At 68.8% G+C, this 24,043-nt stretch overlaps 2 protein-coding genes and 2 non-coding genes across 9 annotated transcripts in view; all 4 read left to right on the top strand.

The window, feature by feature from the left end:
* Positions 1–19,280, top strand: part of DCTN1 (dynactin subunit 1) — a 51,055-nt gene extending 31,775 nt beyond the window's left edge. For 3 of the 6 annotated variants that reach the window (XM_086464368.1, XM_086464364.1, XM_086464365.1), the window contains 24 exons: positions 575–772; positions 3,130–3,334; positions 4,449–4,527; positions 5,741–5,900; positions 6,879–6,983; positions 8,049–8,240; positions 8,887–9,003; positions 9,588–9,740; positions 10,318–10,478; positions 11,355–11,523; positions 11,882–11,950; positions 12,469–12,531; positions 12,642–12,791; positions 13,217–13,378; positions 13,719–13,850; positions 14,123–14,251; positions 14,634–14,776; positions 15,283–15,449; positions 16,255–16,269; positions 16,813–16,946; positions 17,871–18,060; positions 18,419–18,495; positions 18,892–18,981; positions 19,143–19,280. In XM_086464368.1, coding sequence (XP_086320494.1) covers positions 575–772; positions 3,130–3,334; positions 4,449–4,527; positions 5,741–5,900; positions 6,879–6,983; positions 8,049–8,240; positions 8,887–9,003; positions 9,588–9,740; positions 10,318–10,478; positions 11,355–11,523; positions 11,882–11,950; positions 12,469–12,531; positions 12,642–12,791; positions 13,217–13,378; positions 13,719–13,850; positions 14,123–14,251; positions 14,634–14,776; positions 15,283–15,449; positions 16,255–16,269; positions 16,813–16,946; positions 17,871–18,060; positions 18,419–18,495; positions 18,892–18,981; positions 19,143–19,280 — 3,198 coding nt within the window. Of the gene's footprint in view, positions 1–574; positions 773–3,129; positions 3,335–4,448; positions 4,528–5,740; positions 5,901–6,878; positions 6,984–8,048; positions 8,241–8,886; positions 9,004–9,587; positions 9,741–10,317; positions 10,479–11,354; positions 11,524–11,881; positions 11,951–12,468; positions 12,532–12,641; positions 12,792–13,216; positions 13,379–13,718; positions 13,851–14,122; positions 14,252–14,633; positions 14,777–15,282; positions 15,454–15,771; positions 15,795–16,254; positions 16,270–16,812; positions 16,947–17,870; positions 18,061–18,418; positions 18,496–18,891; positions 18,982–19,142 lie in introns of all 6 variants that reach the window. The other 3 variants (XM_086464366.1, XM_086464367.1, XM_086464363.1) reach the window with 2 other exon arrangements.
* A 790-nt stretch (positions 19,281–20,070) lies between these two features.
* NOP56 (NOP56 ribonucleoprotein) lies at positions 20,071–23,879 on the top strand. The gene is made up of 12 exons (XM_086463769.1): positions 20,071–20,086; positions 20,301–20,390; positions 20,648–20,762; positions 20,850–21,011; positions 21,149–21,347; positions 21,580–21,767; positions 21,881–22,032; positions 22,236–22,336; positions 22,617–22,765; positions 22,953–23,074; positions 23,258–23,386; positions 23,561–23,879. The coding sequence occupies exons 1-12, from the start codon at positions 20,084–20,086 to the stop codon at positions 23,786–23,788; spliced, it is 1,638 nt and encodes a 545-aa protein (XP_086319895.1). The 5' UTR covers positions 20,071–20,083; the 3' UTR covers positions 23,789–23,879.
* On the top strand, positions 22,808–22,879 carry LOC147415749 (small nucleolar RNA SNORD56). The gene has a single exon (XR_015183484.1). It is a non-coding gene; the product is annotated as a small nucleolar RNA SNORD56 (small nucleolar RNA).
* On the top strand, positions 23,110–23,177 carry LOC147415748 (small nucleolar RNA SNORD57). Its single transcript, XR_015183490.1, has one exon. It is a non-coding gene; the product is annotated as a small nucleolar RNA SNORD57 (small nucleolar RNA).
* Positions 23,880–24,043: the final 164 nt, after the last annotated feature.

Raw genomic sequence — 24,043 nt, 5'->3', positions numbered from 1 at the left:
CCGGAGCACGTCGAAGCCGCGGCGTGAAGGCAGGTTTCGGGGTGCCCTCTGCGTGCGAGCCTGTGAGTCACGCGGCGTGACTGAACGCGCCGGCCGCTGGAGGCTCGTGCCCTCGTGCACGTCGGTTTGGTCTCTCCGCAAGGTCTGGTTCTGGTCGTGAAACCGTGTTTCTTGCGTGCCACCAGGGAGCCACGGCAGGAGGGTCGGCTCGGACACGTTAGTGCTGGGGCTGGCCCTTTTGGTTTGGGTTTTAGAGGATTTAGGCAACCACAGAGCCCAGCGAAGTCCAAAGCAAGGGGCTCGGGAGCCTTCGCCAGCCAAGAGGTCTTTGTCGGCGTGCCGAGGAGCCCTGACCACACGCTGTGTGTGCAGGAGGGATCAACAGATTAAGGTGACGGACGGGCCCTGTAGCTGCAAGCGCAGAGGGACGCGTCCTTCTGAAACTGCCCCAGTCACGATGCCAAAACACAGGCTGGCGGGTGGGTCGGGATCTCTGGGGTGAAAGTGAAGCATCTGGAGCTCTCTCCGAAGGGTGTTGCTGCTCCCTTTGGTAATTCTTGGTTTGATGTTGTAGGAGGAGGAAAACTTGCGTTCGCAAGTCAGGGACCTGGAGGAGAAATTGGAGACCCTGAAGATAAAGCGAAATGAAGACAAAGCGAAGCTTAAAGAGCTCGAGAAGTACAAGATCCAGCTGGAGCAGGTGCAAGAGTGGAAGAGCAAAATGCAAGAACAGCAGGCCGATCTCCAGAAACGTTTAAAGGAGGCCAAAAAGGTGAGTACCCCCGGGGAGCCGGGCAGCTCCGGCCCTGGGGCATAGGGAGAGGTGATTCCAGGGCTGGTTCAGTTGCTGAGAACGTGGGGGGGGGGTTTTGGTGGGATACCAGCAAGCACTGACCTGTGTGCTGTCCTGGCTCCTGTCCTCTGGGGACATGCCAGGTCCCAAAGCGGCCTCCGACCTCGCCTGTCGCTGTTCCTCCAGTGTAGCTGTTGGTTTAGGTGTTGGGCTGCCTGCCTAGGTCCCAGGTACAGCCAGAGCGCGCGTGCGAGCGTGGGTGTGGGCCGTCGTGGCAGCAGCACCCGCGGCTTGTCCTGGAGCCCGAGGCACAGCCCCGTTCCCTAACCACGCCGGAGGTCAGAGCGGACAGAGCTGTTGGGCGGGCTTTGCCCAGGCCTGCGGGTCCCGGGTCCCCGGGTTTGCTGTGGGTGTTGCTGCCCGCCCCATCGTCAGACAGCCCGGCCTTCGAGGCGGGAGCGTCTGGTCTGTCCGTGAGCCGACGCCTCCGTCGGTGCCAGCTTGTCTTGGGCAGGGTAAGAGCTTAGAGGGGGGTTCCTTCAGCAGAGGGGGAAGAAGAGTGCGATGGCTGAGGAGCAAGGGGCACGCCTCGGCTCGCAGGGTGGGCGCCCGAGGGCGGCAGCAGCCCCGTTTCTGCGGTTTGATCTGCTGCCGGCGCTGCGGGAGGGAGCGGCACCGTTCGAACTCCAGACCTGCTGGGAAACTGCCAGTCCCACCTTCAAAGGCTCAAGTAAAGCCCCTGGAGATCTTGCGACTGGCTGCAAAAAGTGGGCTCCAGCGGCTTTAGGGGCATTGCCGTGTGCTGAGGTTTCCCAGGAGAGCCGGCTCTGTAGGGAAAGGCCCACTGGTGGCGCCGCGGGTCTGCTCCTCTCTGCCGGTGCCGACCGTGCAGCCGGAGGTTCCCGCTGTCCCCACGCCTGGATCTCCTGAACGGTTTTGAGAGCAGCCACCCGTGCGTGGCGGAAGGGCCTGCTTGCCCTGGGCTCCTCCTGGGCTCTCCGCTGTTGGCGGAGCGGCAGCTCGTCCTTCCTCCTGCTCCTGCCCCGGGTCAGAGCCGGGTCCTCGCGCGCGAGCGCTGCCTTCCCGTGCGGAGCTCCTGGCTTCCAGCAGTTACGGAATCAACACAGCGTTAGTTCACACTTGGGGTTTGTGGTGCCGAGTTGATAACCAGCCCCGAGGCTCGTTGGGAGCTGGGCTGAAGCAAGCTGCCGCGTCCCAGGAGCTGTTCCTAAGCAGCGACGAGGTGACCCGCGCCGGCGGGGCCCCATCGGAGCCCAGCGCGCTGTGACGGGCGCCGGGGAAGGCTGCGGGGTCTCGGCGGTGGGTATAAATACCTGGTGGGGGAAGTGAAGATGGTGGAGCCAGACTCTGCTCCGTGTGCCCGCTGAGAGTGCGAGAGCAAAGGGGCCCAGACTGGAACACAGGAAATTCGGTTTAAACGCGAGAAAACCCCTTTTCCCTGGGGAGGTGATCGAGCCCTGGAGCAGGTTCCTCAGAGCCGTTCGGACTCTCCACCCCTGGGGGGGTGTGAGACACGACCGGGCAGGGTCCTGGGCCGCCCGGCGTGAGCAGGGCTCGGAGCAGCCGATCTCCGGGGTCCCGGCCCACCCAGCCCTGGGCGTGCGAGTCCTCCCCGCTCCGGCGACGGGTGCTGCCTTCCTCACCCGCCGCGTCTTCCCTGGCCTGCTCTGGGTGGGTTCCTCTCTCCTCCCTGGGGGGCTCCCGATGCTGGCTGGCTAGTGCGGACTCGAGTTTGTTAAACCCATCTCCCTTTGGCCACGCTGACACGCTCGGAGCTCCCGCCCTGCAGGGCTGGTGGCGTCAGTCGCTGCCTGCGACCGCCGCAGGGCTTTGGGGCTCCCAAATCCCAGGGTCGCTCCTTGTCGAGGACATTTCTCCTGCGGCAGCTCTGCCTTGGGGTATCGTTCGAAATGGCTGCTGCAGGTCGGTGCTTTCCCTCTTGCCCTTCTCCCCAGGGACGGGTGACCTGCTCTCAGCACCCAGGCAGAGGGCAGGACTCCAGCCGCGCTGGCAAAGGAGCTTTTGCTTCCCTCTGCCCTGGTTTTCCAGGGTGGGTTCTTGGTTTGTTCCCCCAGTGATTTATTCGATGTCTGCTTCGCTACAAGCCTGTGTATTTTCTGCCCTCCTACCTGCCTCTCCTCGGCCGCACTGTGGTGACCTGCCCCTCTCAGCCCGCAGAACCTGCTCTTAGTCGGACTTGATCCTCCCGTGAGAGACCCACGAGAGACAGAATCGTCCGAGGCTCGTTGTGTGTGAGAGGGGTCTCTCCGTCACTGGCTCCCAGGGTCTTCTCACCTGTCTGTGCTTGACCGCAGGAAGCCAAAGATGCCTTGGAAGCCAAGGAGCGCTACATGGAGGAGATGGCGGACACGGCCGATGCCATCGAGATGGCGACCCTGGACAAGGAGATGGCAGAAGAGCGAGCAGAGTCCCTGCAGCAGGAGGTGGACTCCCTGAAAGAGAAGGTGGAATATCTCACGATGGACCTGGAGATCCTGAAGCACGAGATCGAAGAGAAAGGTGGGAAGGGCTCTGCTTTGGGGTGGTCTCAGCCTGGGTCCCACTGCACGGGGGGGGAGCTCCTCGCTGGCGAGGAGGACGATGACTGCTTCGGAGCAGCGGTGCCGCCTCACCGCGGTGGGGCTGGGGCTGCGCCTCTGCGGTTGCCCCCGGCAGCCTGTGGGGCGTCCTGCGGGGTCCCCAGCCCTGCTCGGCGGGCCCAGGTACGGCCGTCACACGGGGGCCGGGCAGCAGCGACAGCTCGGCTTCATCTTCACTTGGGTCCCTCACTGAGGGGGCAGAGGTGGAGCTGCTGCGCTTTGGAGTCTGGGGACAAGTCCTGTCCTGGGCTTCGGGGGGCTCAGGCTCAGGCTCAGTGTTAGTGCTGGTCGTTCTCCCTGGGGACAGCGGATCCCGCCCCAAAAGGTGTTCGATGGGGGGGCTGTGTGCGGGAGGCGGCACAACGGCGTCGGTTGCTCGCTGCTCCACCCTCCCCGCTTCGCACTGAGCGCGGCTTCAAACCCGGGGCATCACCCTTGTTTCGGTTCCCCTGGGCCCTTCTAGCTCTTGGTGTTCGAGGTGGGCTTTCAAAATGACACACAGCAGGAAAGGAGCCGGCCTCTAAACACGAGTCGCGTTGGCGCTCGCCTGAGAACAGGAGGAGCCCCGTGGCAGCGGGAGCGGGTGAGGCAGGGAGGGGTGCGATGGAACGGGGCGCGGGGAGAAGGGCAGGGGGGACAGGAGCAGTCTGGGGGCCATGCGGGAATTCCCGAGGTGAGCAACATCTTTGATGTGAGTTTGCTGTCACTGAGTGGTGAGGGCCGGGGCGGGGGAGAGCCGAGAGCGCTCCCGGTACCCAGCGATGTGGTAATGGCAGCGCAGCAGCGGCGGCGGCGCGGGGACAGGCTGCGGGTCGGTGCCGCCGCCCTTCGGCTGCGCTGAGTGGCTTTGGTGGCACCGGGGAATCTCTCAGCCGCCGGGCTTCGGTTTCGCTCAGCCCTGGGAGAGGGGCTGCTGCGTTTCCCGTGGTGTGACACCGCTGTCCTGACTGCCGTCGTAACGTCCCTGGGAGAGCGGGGCCTGCTCGGCAGCCGCAGCCCTGCGCCAGCGGAGTGACGCCTCCTTTCTGCTGCAGGCTCGGACGGGGCGGCGTCCAGCTACCAAGTCAAACAGCTGGAAGAGCAAAACGCGAGACTCAAGGAAGCTCTTGTAAGGTAGGAGACCGCCTGCGCTCCCCAAAGGCCGGGGTGCTGCTGCTGAAGCTCCTTCCTACGGCGTCTCGTGCTCTTTTACTCCAGTGGCGGTTTGGGTCAGGGCGCTGGTGCGGCCGCTTCCCCAGCGCCGCCCACGTAACACCCGCGAGCTGGTCTGGCTGTTGCTGAGCTCTGGTGCTCCCTTGGGCGTCCCCCGGGGCAGCGAGAGCCTGCTCTCACCGGGGACTCATGCAGACCGGGAGGAAACGAGCCACTTCAGACGCCTTCGGTGTTTGCAGCGCCCCGCTCCTCCGGCACGCCGGCCGCTCTGTTCCGGCCGCCGCGCAGGACCCTTGGCCGGGCGCCTCCTGCGCAGCTTTCCCCAGCCTGCTCGGCCCCGGGAGCCGGTCGCTGCCGCCTGCCAGGGCTTGGGGCTTCGGGGCTTTTCTCTCTTTAGCCCCTCCGGTGCCCACGCCGCTGCCGGCCGTCCCGCCTCGCCCTCGCAGGGCGCTGGGTGCCTTCGGCGCAGAGGAGGGCCGGTGCTGAAGGGCAGTCGCTGCTGTTGGCCGGGGGCAGGCGGAGGAGGTGGGAGCTTCCCCTCCTGGTAGGGCACAGGAGGAGCTGCCTGGCGAGGGCTTGCGGACCAGCCCGTGTGTGGGGCGGGAGGCGTAAAGAGGGTCCAAGGGAGAGGAGCTCCCGGCCCCGGCACCGCCGGGGCAGAGCCGCCTCGGGGCTGTCGGCAGAGCTGCCGGCGGAGGGGCCTCGGCAGCTGCCTGAGCAGAGCTGCTCTCAGCGCGAAGCGCCTTTCCCTCCCGGTGCTTCGCCGCCGTTCTGGTGCCGGCCTGCTCCTCCCGGCCGGGAGAGGCTGCGAACGGGACTCGTGTTCCCCTGCTCGCTGGTTCTTCCACCCCGCGCTCCAGCCTGTCCCACTTCCAGCCGCTCTTCCCTGCCCCTCTCCGCTGTCAGCCCTCCTGCCTGCTCCTCCCGCTCCTTCAAAGGGAGGTGCCGCCTCAGGCACCGCTCGCGGTCAACGAGCCGTTCTCTGGGGACACCGCTCGTGTCCCCACCGGGGAGGGGCTGCCGGGGGCTCTGCAGGAGCTCTGCTCGCGCTGCCGGTGGGCAGGGGGTCTCGACTCTGCTGGTGCCCACCAGCCTCTGGAAAGGGAGCGGGTTCTCTTGCTCCGGTACCCGGGTCTCTGCTGGGCTCGTGATGGGTCTGGTCGCTCTCTCGAAGGATGCGGGACTTGTCTGCGTCAGAGAAGCAGGAGCACGTGAAGCTACAAAAGCAAATGGAGAAGAAAAACACGGAGCTGGAGTCCCTGCGCCAGCAGAGGGAGAAGCTTCAGGAGGAGGTGAAGCAGGCGGAGAAAACGGTTGATGAGCTGAAGGAGCAGGTGAGTGAGCTGGGGGAAGGATAAGGTGTAGGGGGGGGGGGTGTTTGGGGCCGTTTGGGGCAGTGAGGAACCGCTGTCAGGCAAGCTCGGGCCACCTCCTGGCACAGAGGGCTCTGTCGGTCGCCCTTGGAGAGCCGCGGTCGGCCCACTGCAGGGACTGGGGTGGCTGGGTCCCTGTGCAAAGGCAGGCCCAGCAGCGGAGCTGTGCTGGGCTCTGCTCGGCCGTAGGGTGGCTCCTGAGCGCAGGACACGGGCGGTGTGTCCTGCTTCTCCAGGGCTGGCCCGTGCTTGCTGCTTGCTCAGGGCTGAGCCGTCCCATCCGCCGTGAGGCTGGTTCCCTCGGTGCAGGTGTGGGGCGGCCCTGGGGAAGCCCCAGGAGGGGTCTGCGTTCTCTGCAGAGCAGCCCGTGCCGTTCCTGCCAGCTGCTGCTCGGGAGGGAGGCCGGCCTCGCGCTCTCTGAGTCTGGGAGAAGGTGGGCTGTTAGCAGAGGTGACGCTTCTCGAGGCCAAGAGTCTGACATGCCCGTTCCCCCGTTAACGCCGGGAGTGTGTAACCGCTCGCCTAGGGCCTGGGGGGGACAGAGAGCTTGGAAAGCGCCGCCCCACGTCTGCGAAGGCTCAGCCTGGAGGTCAGCGTCATTTGCGCTGACCTGAAAGCGTTCGGCCTCGTGCCCTGATGCTGCAGCTGAAAAGCCAGTAACGTCTCTGAGCCAAAGCCCAGCCTCTCCGTTCACGTGCCCTCCCTGCCGGGGCGGTTCTGGTTCGGGGGGTTTGCTCTCCCGAGGATGCTGTCCTCTGCCGTCAGGAGGGAGCTTTTGCACCAGCTGGCAGACCCTCGCCCCGGGATGGGGAGGTGGATCCGTCAGCCACGTCCCGCGGCGCGGCAGAGTGATCCCGCGGTGCTGTGAGGGGACTTTGGAGGTGCTGGCTGCAGTGTGGCGAGCTCCAGGCTGGACTGCGGCGTGGTGTGTGCTTGCAGGTGGATGCTGCTCTGGGTGCTGAGGAGATGGTGGAGACTCTGACGGAGAGAAACTTGGACCTGGAGGAGAAGGTCCGGGAGCTGCGTGAGACTGTGGGGGACCTGGTAAGACGGACTCCTCCGGAGGCAGGGCTGGGGCTGGGGGCTTGTGCCGCCTCCTTGGGCCTGGCGTGGGGCTGGGCTGAGGCGAGGGCCGGTCCGGCCGACTGCTGGGAGCTGCCTGGCAGCGGTGCCAGAGGGGACTGGGGAACCAGTATAGGTACCAGTACAGGTTGGGGACTGAGCTGTTAGGGAGCAGCATAGAGGAAAGGGACCTGGGGGTCCTGGTGGGCAGTGGGATGGCCACGAGCCAGCAATGTGCCCTCGTGGCCAAGAAGGCCAGTGGCACCCTGGGGTGGATTAGAAAGGGGTGGTCAGTAGGTCGAGAGAGGTTCTCCTGCCCCTCTGCTCTGCCCTGGTGAGACCCCTCTGCAATAGTGTGTCCAGGTCTGGGCCCCCCAGTTCCAGAAGGATGGGGAACTGCTGGGGAAAGTCCAGCGCAGAGCCACAAAGGGGATGAAGGGGGTGGAACATCTCCCTCAGGATGAAAGGCTGAGGGAGCTGGGTCTCTTGAGCTTGGAGGAGACTGAGGGGTGACCTCCTCAGTGGTTATAAATACGTGAAGGGCGAGTGTCAGGAGGATGGAGCCAGGCTCTGCTCGGTGACGGCCAGTGACAGGACAAGGGGCAACGGGTGCAAGCTGGAGCATGGGAGGTTCCACATGAACACAAGGAAAAACCTTTTCCCTGTGAGGGTGACAGATCCCTGGCACAGGCTGCCCAGAGAGGCGGTGGAGTCTCCTTCTCTGGAGACATTCCAACCCCGCCTGGACACGTTCCTGGGTGACCTGCTCTGGGTGGTCCTGCGCTGGCAGGGGGGTTGGACCAGGAGATCTCCAGAGGTCCCTTCCCTCCCCTGGCATCCTGTGACTCTGTGAACCTCTCTGTGGGCGCTGCGGTGCCAGAGGGCACTGGGGAACCTCTGCGGGCGCTGCCTCCCCAGCGGTGCGCCCTGCTGCTCTGCCCCCCCTGCGCCCCGGGGTGCCCCTCTGCCCTGCTCCGAGAGCGCCCAGCTGCCCTCGCCTGCGAAGCCGGCGGGTAACCGCCTCCTGTGCTGCCTCCTCCTTGCCAGGAAGCCATGAACGAGATGAACGACGAGCTGCAGGAGAACGCCCGGGAGACGGAGCTGGAGTTACGGGAGCAGCTGGACATGGCGACGGCGCGGGTCCGCGAGGCGGAGAAGCGTGTGGAGGCTGCGCAGGAGACTGTGGCCGACTACCAGCAGACCATCAAGAAGTACCGGGAGCTGACCGCACACCTGCAGGTGGGCCCTCCGGTGCCGGCGGGGCCGTTGGCTCCTCGGGGAGCCCACCTCGGTGACGGGGACACCCAGCATCCGCGGGCAAGAGCGTTCCCAGGGGAGGTGGTCCCCGGGGGCCGGGCTGGCACGCTGCCGCCTCCTGCTCTCTGGGAGGTGGGCACGGCAGAGCACAGACGGCTGCTGCCGGCGAGGGGGTTCCGAACTGGGCTTTGCTGGGGCCCTCCAGCAGCGCCGGGCGGCACGTGGTTCTCGTGGCCCTGCCCGTGGCCGGAGGGGGCTCACTGGCGGCCGAAGGCAGCGCTGGAATTCGGCTGAACACAGGCCTCTCCCGGCCTGTGGCTGCTCGTGCTGCAGGCCGGGAGCCGAGTCCTGGGCCAGGCAGAGCAGCGCGGGGTCGTTCCAGCAGTGGGCTGGGCTCTGCTGGCGGAGGAGACGGGAGATGAGCCTGGGGGGTTCCCTGGCGCTAGCGCAGCCTGCGGTCAGCCGGGCGTTGGGAAGGCGCTTGCGTTCCTCTTCCTTACCTTCATCCATCATCGTTGCACAACGAGCCCCCGGTGCTCACACCCCCAGCTCCCCGAGGCTGGGGGCACCCAGAGGTTAGGGGTGGGTGCGGGACTGCGCGTCTCATGGCAGCTGCTTTCGTGCTCAGGACGTGAACCGAGAGCTCATGAGTCAGCAAGAAGCGTCCGCCGAGAAGCAGCAGCAGCCTCCTCCCGAGATGTTCGACTTCAAGATTAAATTCGCAGAGACGAAAGCCCACGCCAAGGTAGGGCCAGCGGGAGAGCTGCGCCCCGGGCGGGCGAGCCCAGCGCGGCGCCTTCGCTGCCCTGCGCCAGGCGGCACCGAGGCGGCAGCGCCGAGGCGCGGCGCCGGCACGTGGGTGCCGGGCTCGGGAGTTCCCCGCACGGCTCTCGGCGCCGGCCTGCGGCGCTCGCGCCCGCCGGGCAGAGACGGGGGGAGGCGACTGTCGGGGTGTTCCTCTCCCCTAAGAGAAACACCAAATTTCGGCCACCCCCGTGCAAAAAGGGGTTTTGTCCCTTGTGCTGGGAGCCGGCGGTGCGAGCGCTGTTTGGTCGCACTGCGAACGCCGGCTGGAAGGAAAGGGCTTGTGAGCGCAGCTCCGCGGTGTGCCCTGCCCCCGGGGCCAGCCCCGAGCTCCAGCCCAGCCCCGGGCACCTCCGCAGAGCCCTGCTCACCGGGAGAAATGTCCGCTGCGGCGGCCAGGGAGCGAGGCGTTCGCTGTGTCCCGGGAGGAGCGAGGCTCCCGCCGCTTCGGACGCTGGACGGGCTGGGAGGCGCTGGGCCGGGGTGGGGATGGAGCGGGCTGCCCTCACCGCGCCTCTCCCGCAGGCCATCGAGATGGAGCTGCGGCAGATGGAGGTGCAGCAGGCCAACCGCCACGTCTCCCTCCTCACCTCCTTCATGCCCGACAGCTTCCTGCGCCACGGAGGCGACCACGACTGCGTCCTGGTGCTGCTGCTCATCCCCCGGCTCATCTGCAAGGTGGGCTGGGCGCCTCGGCCCCCGCCTGCCTGCGGGCGCTCGGCCTTGCCAAGGGCTTGAGTTAATTCTGGCCTGGAAGCTCTGAGCCGGGGCTGCCGGCGGAGCTGGCGGGGCTTGGAGTGCCGGCGGCAAACCCGCTGTGCCGTCGGGGCTGACCGGGAGTCGGTGGCTGTGCCGCGGCTCGGTGGGAAATACATCTCCTCTTTCTGTCCCCGTTGGGTGTGGGATTTCGAGCGTTCCCTTGTTTGAGACCTTTCAAAATGGTCTGGGAGGAGGAGGAGGGAGCAGGGGCCCCTGCCCGCAGGTCGGCGGTGGGAGCGCTCGGCTGCGGTGCTGCTGGGTCGAGCCCGCACCAGTTCGGGCAGGGCGGGCGTGTGAGCCGCGGGGTCCTGCGGCTCTGCCCCGGGGGTGGTGCTCGGCGGTCTCCCTCCGGCCCCTTCTGCCCCGCAGAAATCTTCCCCAGGACAGCGTGCTTTTGGGGGGTGGGGGGGGTGGGGGGGCGCTCGGGTGGCCCGTGGCTCAGCGGCACAGAGCAGAGCAAGGGGCAGGCTCTGAGGGTTCGCCTCTGCCCCGACAGGCCGAGCTCATCAGCAAACAGGCTCAGGAGAAGTTCGAGCTGAGCGAGAACTGCGCGGAGCGCACCGGCCTCCGGGGAGCTGCGGGAGAGCAGCTGAGCTTTGCTGCCGGGCTGGTCTATTCCCTGAGCCTGCTGCAGGCCACGCTGCACAAATACGAGCAGTGAGTACCCAGCCCTGCTCCTCGGCTCCGTTCCCTCCGTTCGCTGGGCAGCACGGAGGAGCTCTGCAGCCTCCCAGCAGGGCCTGCTCCCTCGGCAGCTAACGGTATTTTGGCAGCCAGGCTGGAAGAGGGCGGAGGGGTCCCATTTATTGCCTTGTGACGGGGGAATTCGCTTCTGTCGTAACGCTGCCTTTGTTTCCCTCCCAAGAACTGACACGTGAGGGGATCCAGCGCTCTGGCACGTGTTGCTCATTCTTTGGCTGAGGCCAGAAGTGGCCTCGCCGCGCTGATTTTTCCGCCTGTCCTGCCAGGAGGCGCCTCGCAGCCTCTTGCTGAGCTGGACTGCCTCTGGGGCTGACCCCGGGCTCCAGTCCCCACGGGCAGGCTCTCCCCCGCAGCCCAGGGCCCTCTCCCGCCAGTGCCCAGGGCTTAGTCCTGCGCGGAAGGTTTCACAGAGCGACAGCCCGAACGCTCGATGGGTGCCAGCCTGTCGCTGGGCCGTGCCCCGGCGGCGCCGCGGGGCCAGGGCTCTCGTCGGGGACCGGGAGATGCCGTCGGGCACCGAAACAGCTGCGGCCGGGGCGGGTGCTCGCCTCGAGGCGCCCTCGGCACTGAGCTCTGGCCTGGAGAGCCGAGCGGTTTTCTGTCCTGAGGCTCCCTTTCCCGTGGCTCCCAGGCAGCCTGTCTCATGCCGTGGTTTTCTGGAGATGTTCTGCCCTTCGGGAACCGCTCTCCAGCCGCGGTGCTCCTGGGGGTCCTCGGGGGGGGGTGTTGGGTGGTCTGAGATGGGCGCCCAGCAGCCCAGCCCTGTGCTGACGCGGTCTGGGGAACGTGCCCGTCCCAGCCAGCGCGACTGAGCCCGCCTTCCCTTACCAGGGCCCTGAACAAATGCAGCGTGGAGGTGTACAAGAAGGTGGGGATGCTGTACCCCGAGATGAGCGTCCACGAGCGCTCGCTGGACTTCCTGATCGAGCTGCTGCACAAGGACCAGCTGGACGAGACGGTCAACGTGGAGCCGCTGACCAAAGCCATCAAGTACTACCAGGTGGGTCTGCGGGGCCGCGAGCCGCGGGCTCGTGGCTGTGTCACCTGGGGGCAGAGTCCTCTGTCCCTGGGAGGACGGAGGCAGAGGGGACGCGGTTCCCCCATCCTACGTTTCCCTGCCTCTGCTGCGGGTCGGGGTTGCTGAGCCTTCGAGCCAAGGGCTGCCAGCTCTTAGGGGGGGGGCAGCGCCTTCCCAGGGGCTCTGGTGGGGGTCACTGCCAGAGTTCTCCCTCCCAGTTAAAAATTGGGCCAAAGCCCTGGTGTTTGGGGGTTTTATGCATGTCCTCGTGTGGTTTGTGGGCTCGTGTGTGTGTGGAAGGGCGCGAGGGGCTGATCTCCGCTGGTCTCTCTCCGCCCAGCACCTGTACAGCATCCACCTGGCGGACCAGGCTGAAGACTGCACCATGCAGCTGGCCGACCACATCAAGGTGACGTGAGGAAGAATAACCTGACTCTTTCCCCGTGGCGTGTTTTCTGCCTTTGCCCTTTCTGCCCCTCCCCAAGATTCACCCTGCGAGTTGCCTCTTCTCCCCCTCTCCCCGTTGCAGTCGCTTTCCCCCAGCTCCCGCTGCCTGGGGTGGCACAGGGGGGACGTGGGCTCCCGGGTCAGGGAAGGGGGAGGAAGGCGTGGGGCCGTTTGCCCCGCGGACACGTGGGTAGAAGGAGCAGAGCAGCAAGGAGAGCGCGGAGAACCTGGTGTCTAAGGGGGAGTGTTGTGCTGCCCTGAGCCTCTGAGGGAGGTACCGCTGTCCTGTGCCCCACGGGGCGAGACCAAAATTGACTGAAGGCCTCGGCCTGTTCTCCCGCTCCCGTAAATCCTGGGGTCGTGGCCGGGTGGTGTGCAGAGGGTCCGGCCTGAAACGCCCGAGCCCAAAGCCCCGGTGCAGGCGACTTGCTGGTCCCTGCTTGGCCCCGCGCTGACGGTCCCTGTGTTTGCGCTCCGCAGTTCACCCAGAGTGCCTTGGACTGCATGGGGGTGGAGGTGTGCCGGCTGCGGGCCTTCCTCCAGGTAGGGCGCGCTCGCGGCGGCTCCGCGGGGTGGCGGCGAGGCTCGGGCTGGGGTCCCCTCGCCGCTGGTCCCGCGGGCGGTTGTGCTGAGCTCCCTTCTCCGCGCCCTAGGCGGGGCAGGAGGCGTCCGACCTCGCCATCCTCCTCAAGGACCTGGAGACCTCCTGCAGCGACATCCGCCAGTTCTGCAAGAAGATCAGGCGCCGCATGCCCGGCACGGACGCTCCGGGTATCCCTGCGGCGCTGGGCTTCGGGCAGCAGGTGAGCTGGCTGGCACAGCACTGGGAGCTGCGGGCTGTACTGAGCTGGAGTCAAACACTGATAGCGCGCTGCTGGCCTCGGCGGCTCCGGGGAGGGACCGTGCTGGTGTGCGGTGCCCTGCTGGAGCTGAGCAGCACCCCGCTGCTCGGGCAGAGGGAAACGTGCCAGCTGAGGTGGGGCGCAGCCTCTCTGGGCTTCGTGTTTGTAGCTGGGACGGAGGCGCGGACTCCTTAACCTCACCTGCTCCAGCCTCGACTTTCTTTGTGGCTTGCCCGGTGTTTCCCGTCCTCCTAGCGCTGCTCCGTGAGCCAGTTGAGATCTCGGGAGCTTCAGACGAGGCCGAGGCCGGTGCTGCGCGGCCGGGAGCTTCCCCGGTGCCCGTCGGTCTGCGCCTTTCCCAACCGCCCCGTTTGTGCCGTGCCCAGGTGTCGGACACGCTGCTGGACTGCCGCAAGCACCTGACGTGGGTGGTGGCCGTGCTGCAGGAGGTGGCCGCTGCCGGGGCGCAGATGATCGCTCCTCTGGCGGAGAACGAGGGGCTGCTGGCGGTGAAGCTGGAGGATCTGGCCTTCAAAGCGAGCGAGCAGGTGGGAACCCCCCTCCTCGGCTGCCCCTCCTTCCCTCCTGCGGCGGCGGGGGAAGCCGGGACCCGTCTCAGAGACCTGCCCGTGAGCAGCTCCGGGCGGGAGAGCCTTGTGGAGGCTGGGAACGAACTGGGAACGCGCCCGGGAACGCCAAAACGCGGAGGGCTTTGTGTCCCCTGCTCTGGGCCGCCCGTCCCCGCAGCTGGCGTTGCCCCGCCGCCGCACCAGAGGGCCTGCGGCCTCCCAAGGCCTGTGGCGCGTCGTGGGGGGTCGGGAGGGGGCTGCCGCAGTGGCGGGGAGCCCAGCCCGGGGCCACCCACCGCTGCCCTCCCGTCCTCTGCAGATCTACGGCACCCAGGGCATCAACCCCTACGAGTGCCTGCGCCAGTCGTGCAGCATCCTCATCGCCACCATGAACAAGATGGCCACGGCCATGCAGGAGGGAGAATACGACGCGGACAGGCCGCAGACCAAGGTGGGTTTCGGGCTGCGGCAGGGGCCTCGGGCAGAGCCGGAGCGTCCGAGCTGCTCTGTCATCTCCCCCCCGGTCCTGCCGCTGCCCCCCCTGGCAGGAGTCTCTCCTCGGGGGGCGCTGCGGGGCGGAGGGCTGGGGAGGTGCCGCCGTGGCCTGCAGGGTGCAGGGAGGCCGGGAGCAGTCCCCCTCCTGCCGCCTGGCCCCGTCTGCAGTTACTGGAGTTCTTCACGAAACACCAGCTTTGAATCTCGTTCCTCTGGTCTCCGTTGCAGCCCACCCCACCGGCCGACCTGCGGGCAGCGGCGCTTCGGGCGGAGATCACCGACGCCGAGGGGCTGGGGCTGAAGCTGGAGGACAGGGAGACCGTCATCAAGGAGCTGAAGAAGTCCCTCAAGATCAAGGTGAGCTGTGCTCCGGCCGACCTCTGCCTTCCCGGCTGGTCGGTGAAGAGCTGTTGGCTGCTGTAGTGGTCACGTTCGTGCTCCGCTTGCTGCCGGTGGAGCTGACGGTCCCGAGCCCCAGCTGGATCTCCTCCTGGAAATACTCTTCCAGTTGGCAGGCGGTGCTGCCTGCCCGGCGCCTCCCTGCCGCAGGCTCTCCTGGCCTTGCCCCCGCCGCGTGCTGGGACGGCCGGCGTTGGCGACGGCTGCCTGCGTCCCCAGCGCAGGTGCAGCGGGTCGGCGTTGCGGTTCCTGGCTGGGAGCAGGCGCTGCCGGGAGCCCTTCCCGGTGCCCCCCGCCCCCGGGGCCCTGGCGCGCTCTGATGTCTGTCCTGCCGCTCCAGGGCGAGGAGCTCAGCGAAGCCAACGTGCGGCTCAGCCTCCTGGAGAAGAAGCTGGACAGCGCGTCCAAGGACGCAGACGACCGCGTGGAGAAGATACAGACGAAGCTGGACGAGACCCAGACGCTGCTCAAGAAGAAAGAGAAGTAAGTGTGAGGTGGGGGGCTGCTGCCGGGGGGGCTGTGGTGAGGCCTGGGCAGCCAGCCGGCGGTCCCTCGGGCTGGCTGGGAGGGGGTGTGGGTTGGGGCGGGTGTTACTGGGGATCCGCAGGGCAGCCAGCGCGTTTTAAGGGCGCACGGCAGAGCCCGGGCTGGCAGAGGGAAAGGTCCCGCTCAAACACCCTCGTGGCAAGGGCCGTTGTCCCGGCGCGTTCTCGCCACCATCGCCGCGCTCCCGGTGGCTCCGGCCGCGGGCGGTCTGTGGGCAGAGCGAGCCCGTGGACGAGCAGGTTCGGTACGGATCGGTGCTTCCTCCGGGTGCGGTGCTGCAGCCGCCAGGGAGCCCCGGGGGTCTCCGGCTCCTGCCCCAGCAGGTCGGGGCGTGACGCGCAGCGGTGGCAGGACGGTGACAACGCCAGGAGCTCTCGGGTCCTGGGCTGCTTGCCTCTCCCCGTCGGAGGAGCTACCCCCGTGACTCTCTCTGCTCTTCCCAGGGAGTTTGAGGAGACCATGGATGCTCTTCAGGCAGATATCGACCAGCTGGAGTCGGAGAAGGTGGAGCTGAAGCAGCGCTTGAACAACCAGTCGAAGCGAACCATCGAGGGCCTGCGCGGCGCCCCGGCCTCTGGCGTCGCCTCCATCGTGTCTGGCATCGCCGGAGGTGCGTAACTGGCGTCTGCAGCTGGTGCAGGCTGGAAAAGGGGGAAAAGGGGGAAAAGGGGGCCTGGGACGTCCTCCCCACGCAGCGCCCGGGAGCTGGCAGCTGCCCGGCCCCGCTGCCGTGCCTCTGCGGGCCACCGACGGGCTGCTGGGGCTCTGCTGCTCTGACCTGGCTCGGAGAACGCGGCCCTGTTCCTCTGTGGCCCCCGGGCTCTCCGGCAGCAAGGGGTGGGCGAGGCTGCGGGACGGGGGCTGGCGGAGGTGGCAGGTCCCCGTGCTGGCTGCCAGGGGCGTTGGCACCTTCCTTGTCACTCTGGAGGAAGCGTCCCACGGAAAGTGCCTGGTGGCAGGAGCGGGTCCTTGGCGCCTTTGCCCGGAGCTCTGGCTCTAGGACAGCGTGTGGCCTCCCGGAGCGAGAGCTCGGGTGTCCTTCGGGACTGTGACCGGGGCGGCTGCGGAGCAGCCTGGCGCTCCAGCCCCAGCGTGGCGGTGATCCGGTGGGCCCGGGATCCTGATCCCTTTGACCTGACCTGGGTTGGGTAACACCGGGGCGCAGCCTGGCTCCGGGGTGCGGCACCTCCTGGCCCTCGTGGTGCACGGTGGGGGCTCGCCGGCTCCTGCAGCAGCGGCACAGGGAGCCCCCCTGCCCCGGCGGGGCCGCTGGGACGGTCGCTGCTCCCGGAGTCAGGGGACGGGGCTGAGCACAGGACACAGCCGTGGGTGACCAGAGCTCCTCTCACACTTGATCCTCGGCTTTAATTCTGCTTCTTCTTGTCTTTCCTCTGGCTCCTCTCCTTGTCCCACAGAGGAACAGCAGAGAGGTACGGTACTGCACCCAGCATGCCAGCGCTCCCCGCCTCCTCCGGCCCCCAGAAGTGCATGCCGGGGGGGGGACTGGCGTCCCAAGGCGCCCAAGCATGGCCCTGGCACATGGCTTGGTTTGGGAGCAGGGGGAGGGACGCAGGTCCCACTCAAGGGCAGCCCGTGGTGCAGGGGAGCTCGGGGCTGGTGCGCTCCTGGGGGGAACCGGGAGTCCGGGCAGGGAGTGATCAGCATGAAACCGCGATGTGTGCCCAGGGCTGGGGCTCCCGCAGCGGGGGGACAGGTCCCCGGAGCCCGGCACAGCCCCGCGTCTTCGGGCTGCTGCGGGGGCGCAGGGGGTGAGGTGCCTCTTGGTGCCTCTTGGCCTTCTCCGCGCGTTGGCGATGGCTCCGTTGGTGCCGGGGCACGCACGGGCGGACGCCGCTGCCCCCCGCGCTGCGGACGCTCGTCCCTTTGCCGAGCCTGCTGGCACGTCCAGCGCCGCTGCAGCCGTCCTGCCCCGCGCTCCCGCTGATGCCGCTGCCGCTCGTGCCCCTCCGCAGGTGTCGGTGCCGGCCCGGTGACGGGAGGCGGCTCGGGCCCCGTCCAGGTGAAGGACTCGCCGCTCCTTCTGCAGCAGATCGACGCCCTGCAGCTCTCCGTCAAGCACCTCAAGAACGAGAACAACCGGCTCAAGGTGGGGTGCGGGGGCCCGGGCGCTGGACCCCGGGGCTCAGACGTGCCGTGGGTCGGGAGGGCAAGGCCTGGGGTGGCGGCGGGAGCGCGGTGCCACGGCGCTGGGGCCGGGCAGAGCGACCCGAGGCTCCGGCTGCTGCCAGCACCGCACGCAGCTCTGCCCTCCTCCGCGCTGTGGGTTTCCTTGGGAGAGGAACTGGGAATGGCAAGAGCCGTGCTGGGGGGCTCTGCGGAGAGCCCAGCCGGGGCAGGGCTGGTGGCGGGCTCGGGCTCTGCCCTGGGGGCGCAGCAGAACCCCGGGCGAAGGGAGCTCTGGCTCCTTTGGGGAGGGGGACGTGGCTCCGGGGGGAAGGGGCTGAGCCCTGGGCTTGCCCTGGGCAGAGGGCTGGGGACTGGGGGTGCTGGTGGTGTCACTGCCCAGCCTTGGTCCCCCTGTCAGACCGGGGACCCCGGGTGCCGGGTGAGGCTGGTGGAGGCATTCACCGATGAAGGAAGGCGCCGCGAGGAGGTTGGCAAGGCAGCAGATAATCTCGTTGACCGAACAGCGTTCTGCTGGTGTTAATTCACAGACACACAATTACGCAGGTTGTTAGGCACAGCCGTGGAGCTGTCAGCGGCAGCTCCTACAGCTGGGGAGGCACCCACGTGGCCGCTGTCGAGCTGCGGTTCTGCAGGTGCCGACCCGTTTCCCCTCCCCAAGCCTTCCGCCTGCTCAGCCACTTGTCCCAGGGCTTCCCTCCGGTGTCCTGGCACGTCTGGGACATCACTGCTGCCCGTGGGCATCCGCGCTCCCACCCTCTGGTGGTTCGGGCTGCAGTCCCGTGCCCTTCTGTTGCCGTTCAGGCTCCCCTTTATGCTGCCTTTACACCCCGCTGTGCCCCAAGTTACCCCCTGCCCCTCACGACCTTCTCCCCGTCGGTCCCAGGGAGCCCAGATGAAGATGGAGCTGGCCAGCCTGACGCCGCTGCACGTCCCCAAGGTGTCCCTGCCCAAGAACAGGCAGGGAGAAGGTCTGGCCGCCCAGACGCTGTACCGCAAGACCAACCAGCTCCTGGAGACCCTCTACCAGATGAGCGCCAACGCCAAGGTGGTGGACATGAAGCAGACCAAGTCGGGTAGGTCCTGCACCAGCGTCCCTTGGCCGAAGCCTCTGGGGAGCGAGGGGGGGTCACGGGCAGCCAGGAGTCGGAAGGAGCTTGGCCCATAGCCTGTGTCTCCCCTCCGCCCCGGGGAGGGACCGGCCCCCCCTCCCCGTGCAGCGAGCAGGGTTTGCTGCAGGGCAGAGCTCCAGCTCAGCCCTCAGACCCGCTCCCGTGGGTTGCTCACACGGACCGGGCTTCCCTGCGCAGCAGGGGGTGGCCTCGTGCCCCCGAGATGCGGCTGTCCCGGCACGTGGCTGTCCCATCCCCCTGGCCGCGGGTGTCCGTGTGTCTGGGGACAGCGTGGCATGCGTCTGTCACCTCTCTTCTGCAGCGAGGAGCTCCTCGGCGCGGCTGCTGGAGCAGACGGCCCGCCTGTGTTCCCTCCAAAACACCATCGACACCCTGAGGGTAAGGCAGCTTGCCCGTGCCAGCCTGGGAGGGTGGGTGTCCCAGGGGCACCCTGGGCCCAGCCCTCTCGTCCCCCAAGGCCCAGGGCTGGGAAACGGTGGGGCACGTTTCACCGCGAGCACCGTAGCTGGTGCTACCGGCACCTCGGTGAACCCTGCGGCACCTCCGGCTGCGGGGGGCGAGGTGCTGCCCCCTTCCCCTTCCAAAACGAAGTCAGGTTTGAGCCCTCTGCCTTGTCCCCGGGGATGCAGGATGGCGAGGGGCTCTGCGGGGCAAGGGAGGGGCTCTGCGGGGTGCCAGGAGGAGCCGTGGGGTTCTGGAGGTGATGGTGGGGCTCTGGAGGTGACCTTGACGCTCTGGAGGTGACGGTGTCCTGCTCTTCCCCCCCACCCCCAGGATGACACGATGCGAGAGACGGTTCAGCAGCAGCTGGGCGCCAGCGTCCCCACCAACTTCGGCATCTTCCCCTCCTCCTCCTTCCTGAAGGTGAGACCCCGGATCCTGGCGGGGAGGGACGGGGCGAGTCGGGGCCCTCCCTGCTCCGGCCTGTCTGCCCCGGGGTGGTTGGGGGTCCCGTCCCGTGGCGGCAGGGCTGTCCCCAGCTGCGGAGGGTGCAGAGGGGCACAGCCGGGTCTCTGCTCTTGCAGGCCAAGCGGGAGAAGGAGGAGGGGATGGCGTACTACGGCAAAGTGACCTTCCCCTGCCCGCCGGGGCACGGCCAGGCCCACCGCCTGCTCCTCACCCCTGACCTGCTCCACAAGCTCCACAGCCACCTCGTCTCCTAAGCCGGGGGCCCCCCCAGCACGGAGCGAGGGTCATTGCACACCCACGTCCCCCCCCGCTGAGCGTCCCCCGGGGATGCCCCGGAGCCCCCCGCCCCGCCGGCCCCCTCCCGGGGAGTCCCGGCCGCTTGTCCTCACTCTCTGGGGAGAGAGCCGGAGCCCCCCCCGTCCCGGGGCGACCCGGGCCCCGCCGGGGGCTTACTCCCCCCGCGCCCTGCAGCTGCTGTCAGACACTACAGACCCCTTGGACCGCCCCCCGCCCGCGGCCGGGGCTGCACCGGGGGGGGCCGGAGCCCCTCACTCCCCCCGCGGGGCTGGGCCCGGGGCCGTCCACCCCCCCCCCCCGCCGGCCGCGGCACCCCCGCTCTTCAATAAAGCTGCCCTGAACCTGCCCGCGGCCCCGCGCCTTCCTGCGCCGGCACCGGGGGGGAGTCGGGGGGCGACCGGGAGGCACCGGGGGGGCACCGGGGGGCGGCGGGTCCCGCCACGTGCGCGCGGGGGGCGGTGGCGGCGCGAAACGCGCCTCGAACCTCGCGGCGTGGGGCGGGAGCGCGGCCCCCATTGGCCGCGGGGGCAGGAAGGGGCGGGAGGTGGCGGCGGTTCCTGGGTCTGAGTGGTAGAGACGGCAAAGGGAGGCGGGACAGGCCAATTCTCCACCTGATTCGCTGGGGGTCGGCATCGTCGAGGACGTCCTGCGCTGATTGGCTGGGGGCGCGGAGGCGCGTCGGCTGATTGGCCGCGGACGGGAAGGGCGGGCTTCCGGCGGATCGCTGTCAGTTCCGGGCGGTGGCAGTGGTGGCGGCAGGATGGTGAGTGGCCGCCGGGCCGGGCCGGCCGCATCCGCCCGCATCGGGTCGGGCTGTGGCCCGCGGGGGCTGGGGTGAGGTCCGCGGGGGCTCGGGGCGCGGCGGAGCCCGGGCCGGGGGCTCCTGTGCGGCGGCGGGGCGGGGGAGCGCGGGCCGGGCCGGGCCGGGAGCGGGGCCTGCGGGCGCTCGGAGCCACCAGTGACCGGTGCCGGTGCAGGTGCTGCTCCACGTGCTGTTCGAGCACGCCGCCGGGTACGCGCTCTTCGCCGTGCGGGAGGTGGAGGAGATCAGTCTGCTGCTGCCGCAGGTACGGGCCGGGGGGCCGCGGAGGGCGATCCGGTGCCGGGGGGGAGCGCGGCGGATCTATCCGGTGCCGGGGGGCGGGTTTGTCCTGCGCGGAGCGGGGGGGCGACCCGCTCCGGGGGGGGCAGGGAGGGGTGCTCGTACCCTGCTGCTGCCGTTCCCCCGGGGGTGGCCCACCTTCCCCGTTCCCGCCGACCGGGTGTTGCGGCGGCCTCCCCGTCCCGGCGGGGCCTCACCGGGGCCGTGCCCGCGCCCCCGTAGGTGGAGGAGAGCGTCCTCACCCTCGGCAAGTTCCACAACGTGGTGAAGCTCGTGGCCTTCGCGCCCTTCAAGTCGGCCCAGAGCGCCCTGGAGAACATGAACGCCGTCTCCGAGGGTGAGTTGGGGGGGGGGGGTCGGGGGCGAGGGGGACCCCCGAGCGACCCTCCGGCCCCGCTGACCCGCCCCGCCCCGTTCCCCGCAGGGATCCTCCACGAGGACCTGCGGCTCCTGCTGGAGACCTCTCTGCCGGCCAAGAAGAAGAAGGCGCTGCTGGGGGTCGCCGACCCCAAGATCGGGGCCGCCATCCTGGAGGAGCTGGGCTACCAATGCCAGACCGGGGGCGTCGTGGCCGAGATCCTGCGGGGTAAGTCCGGCCGCCGAGGGGACCCCTGGGACGGGGCGGGGGGGGGTCAGGAGCTGGCGGGGGGGACACACGACACCCGCTGCCATCGCCGGGGGCGTGTTAGGGGCGGCGGTGGTGACGGCCGGGTGCCGCCGCAGGGATCCGGCTGCACTTCGCCGCGCTGGTGCGGGGCCTCACGGCCCAGTCGGCCTCCAAGGCCCAGCTGGGGCTGGGGCACAGCTACTCCCGCGCCAAGGTGAAGTTCAATGTGAACCGCGTGGATAACATGATCATCCAGTCCATCAGCCTGCTGGACCAGCTGGACAAGGACATCAACACCTTCTCCATGCGCGTCCGGTGAGCGGGGGGCCCGGGCCGGGGGCGGGCGGTTGGTCTCCCCACGCTTACCGCAGGCAGCCGCCCCTCCGGCCGCCTGTACAGAACGGGGAGGGAGAGCAGCGCCTCCGGGGCAGCCCCGGCCAGGGCCACGGTGCCGCGGCGGGAGCGTGCCCGAGGGGGGGGACACACGCAGACACGCGTGGAGCAGGGGGGTCGCGGTGGGGCCACGGCGCTGACGCTGTCCCCGCAGGGAGTGGTACGGGTACCACTTCCCCGAGCTGATCAGGATCGTCCCCGAGAACTACACGTACTGCCGGCTGGCCAAATTCATCGGGAACCGCCGGGAGCTGAGCGAGGACAGCCTGCCGGGGCTGGAGGAGATCGTCATGGACGCCGCCAAGGCGCAGGCCATCCTGGAGGCCTCCCGCTCCTCCATGGGTGAGTGCGGGCGGCGGCGGCTCCACCGGAGCGCTGTGCTTCCCCGGCGGGGCCGGGGGTCCCGTCCTCTGCCCTGGGAGCCACCGCTCAGCCCCCGCTGCCCATCTCGCCAGGGATGGACATCTCCCCCCTCGACCTCATCAACATCGAGAGCTTCTCCAGCCGCGTCATCTCGCTGGCCGAGTACCGCCGCGGCCTGCAGGAGTACCTCCGCTCCAAGATGAGCCAGGTGGCCCCCAGCCTCTCGGCCCTCATCGGGGAGGTGGTGAGTGCCAGCGGGCGGGTGGGCGCACCCCGGGGCTCCCCCTGGCCGCGGAGATGATGTCAGAGTGAATCTGTCAATCCCCTGAGCTCCTGCTGACACCTCTCGCTGCTGATCCCCGGCCCGGGGGGGGGGGGCTGTAACGTAACCCCAGCGCGGCCCAGAACTGGGGGGCGACCGTCACGTAACCCCCGTCCCCCCCGCAGGTGGGCGCCCGCCTCATCTCCCACGCCGGCAGCCTGACGAACCTGGCCAAGTACCCGGCCTCGACGGTGCAGATCCTGGGGGCCGAGAAGGCCCTGTTCAGGTACCGCCATGGGGTGGTCGCGGTGATGGCAGGGCCCTGGGCCGCCGGCTGCGACGCGCCGGGCCCCCTCGGCCGCGGGTGACCCGCCGGCCCCAGCCGCTGAGCGACCACCGGGGCTTCGCGTGGGGCTTGGCGGGGCCGTGCCCCGGGCACCCCCGGAGGTTAGCGGGGCTGCGGGGGGACGGTGGTTGTCGTGCCGGGGCAGAGGAGGGCGGCGGGTGGCAGCTCCGGTCCGAGGGGCTCCCGCGCCGGCCCCGACCCGCTCCGTGGCCGGTTCCAGGGCGCTGAAGACGCGAGGGAACACCCCCAAGTACGGGCTCATCTTCCACTCCACCTTCATCGGGCGAGCGGCCGCCAAGAACAAGGGGCGCATCTCCCGCTACCTGGCCAACAAGTGCACCATCGCCTCCCGCATCGACTGCTTCTCAGGTGCCCGGGGGCCGGGGCGGGCGGGGGCCGGGGGGGGCGCCTCTGCCGTGATGGGAACATTTTTCGTCAACAGCATCTCACTGCGTGAATGGTGACTCCTGTGGGGCTGAGCAGAGCCGGGGGCGGCGGGCGGGCGCCGGGGCGGGCAGGGCGGTGGGTGCTGAGCCCCCCCTTCCTCTCCCCGCAGAGGTCCCCACCAGCGTTTTCGGGGACAAGCTGCGGGAGCAGGTGGAGGAGCGCTTGGCCTTCTACGAGACGGGGGAGCCGCCCCGCAAGAACCTGGAGGTGATGAAGGAGGCCGTGGCGGAGGTGAGGCTGCGCGGGGACGGGACGGGCGCCGCTGTCGGGCGTGATGTCACCTGCCGTCCTGACCCGCCGTGGAGGCCAAAGACTGATTTAATGAGGCTGATCCGACCAGCGCCGCCGGGAGGGGACGGGCCCCGGGCTGGGAACCTCCCCGGCACTGAGCAGCTCCCCCCTCTCCTGCCCCAGGCGAGCGAGGTGGTGGCTGAGGTCAAGAGGAAGCAGGAGAAGAGGGAAAAGAAGAAGAAGAAGCGGGAGAAGCGGCGGCTGGAGGCCCTGGCTGCGGCCGCAGCGGAGGTGGAGAACTCAGTGCCGGAGGTGAGGGCAGGGGAGGGGGTTGCGGGGAGGGGGCTGCGGGGAGGGGGCTGCACCAGGTCCCAGTTATTCCTCGCCTGGCAGGGGGGGGTTGGTGGGACAGGGGGTAGGAGGGGGGCGCCTGCCCGGCTCCCCCCACTCAGGCCCAGCTCCCGCTGACCCTGGGGCTCCCCTCAGGAGAACGACACGGAGCCCAAAAAGAAGAAGAAGAAGAAGAAGCAGCAGCAGGAGCCGGAGGCCGAATCGGAGCCGGAGGCTGCCGAGGAGCCCGAGGAGAACGGGCTGGAGGACGAGGCCGTGCCCAAGAGGAAAAGGAAACTAACAGTGGAGGCTGACCAGGAGGAGGAGGAGGAGAAGAAGAAGAAAAAGAAGAAGAAGAAGGTCAGGGACTCGGAGGAGGACTAGGGGAGCAGCCACCTCCCACAGTGCGGACTTGGACTGGCAGGAGCTCGGCTCGGTACGGCCTTGCCTGGCCGCCGGTGTGCCGCAGCCCGTGCCTGGCAGTGTGACGCGGCGGGGCGGCCGCGGCGAACGTGTTTTGGCACCTCGGCTCTGGGTGAGTCCCGTGGGCCGGGCCCAGGCACCAGCAGCCCCCGGGGCAGTGTTGGAGCTGCCTCGAGCCCCGCATGGCGTCGGTCACAGGCCGTGCCCAGGGCCAGA

The sequence above is a fragment of the Leptosomus discolor genome, chromosome 4, assembly GCF_034619465.1.
Source record: "Leptosomus discolor isolate bLepDis1 chromosome 4, bLepDis1.hap2, whole genome shotgun sequence".
Taxonomy (NCBI): domain Eukaryota; kingdom Metazoa; phylum Chordata; class Aves; order Leptosomiformes; family Leptosomidae; genus Leptosomus; species Leptosomus discolor.
The sequence above is the reverse complement of the archived record's forward strand: the minus strand, read 5'-3'. Positions and strand labels throughout refer to the sequence as shown.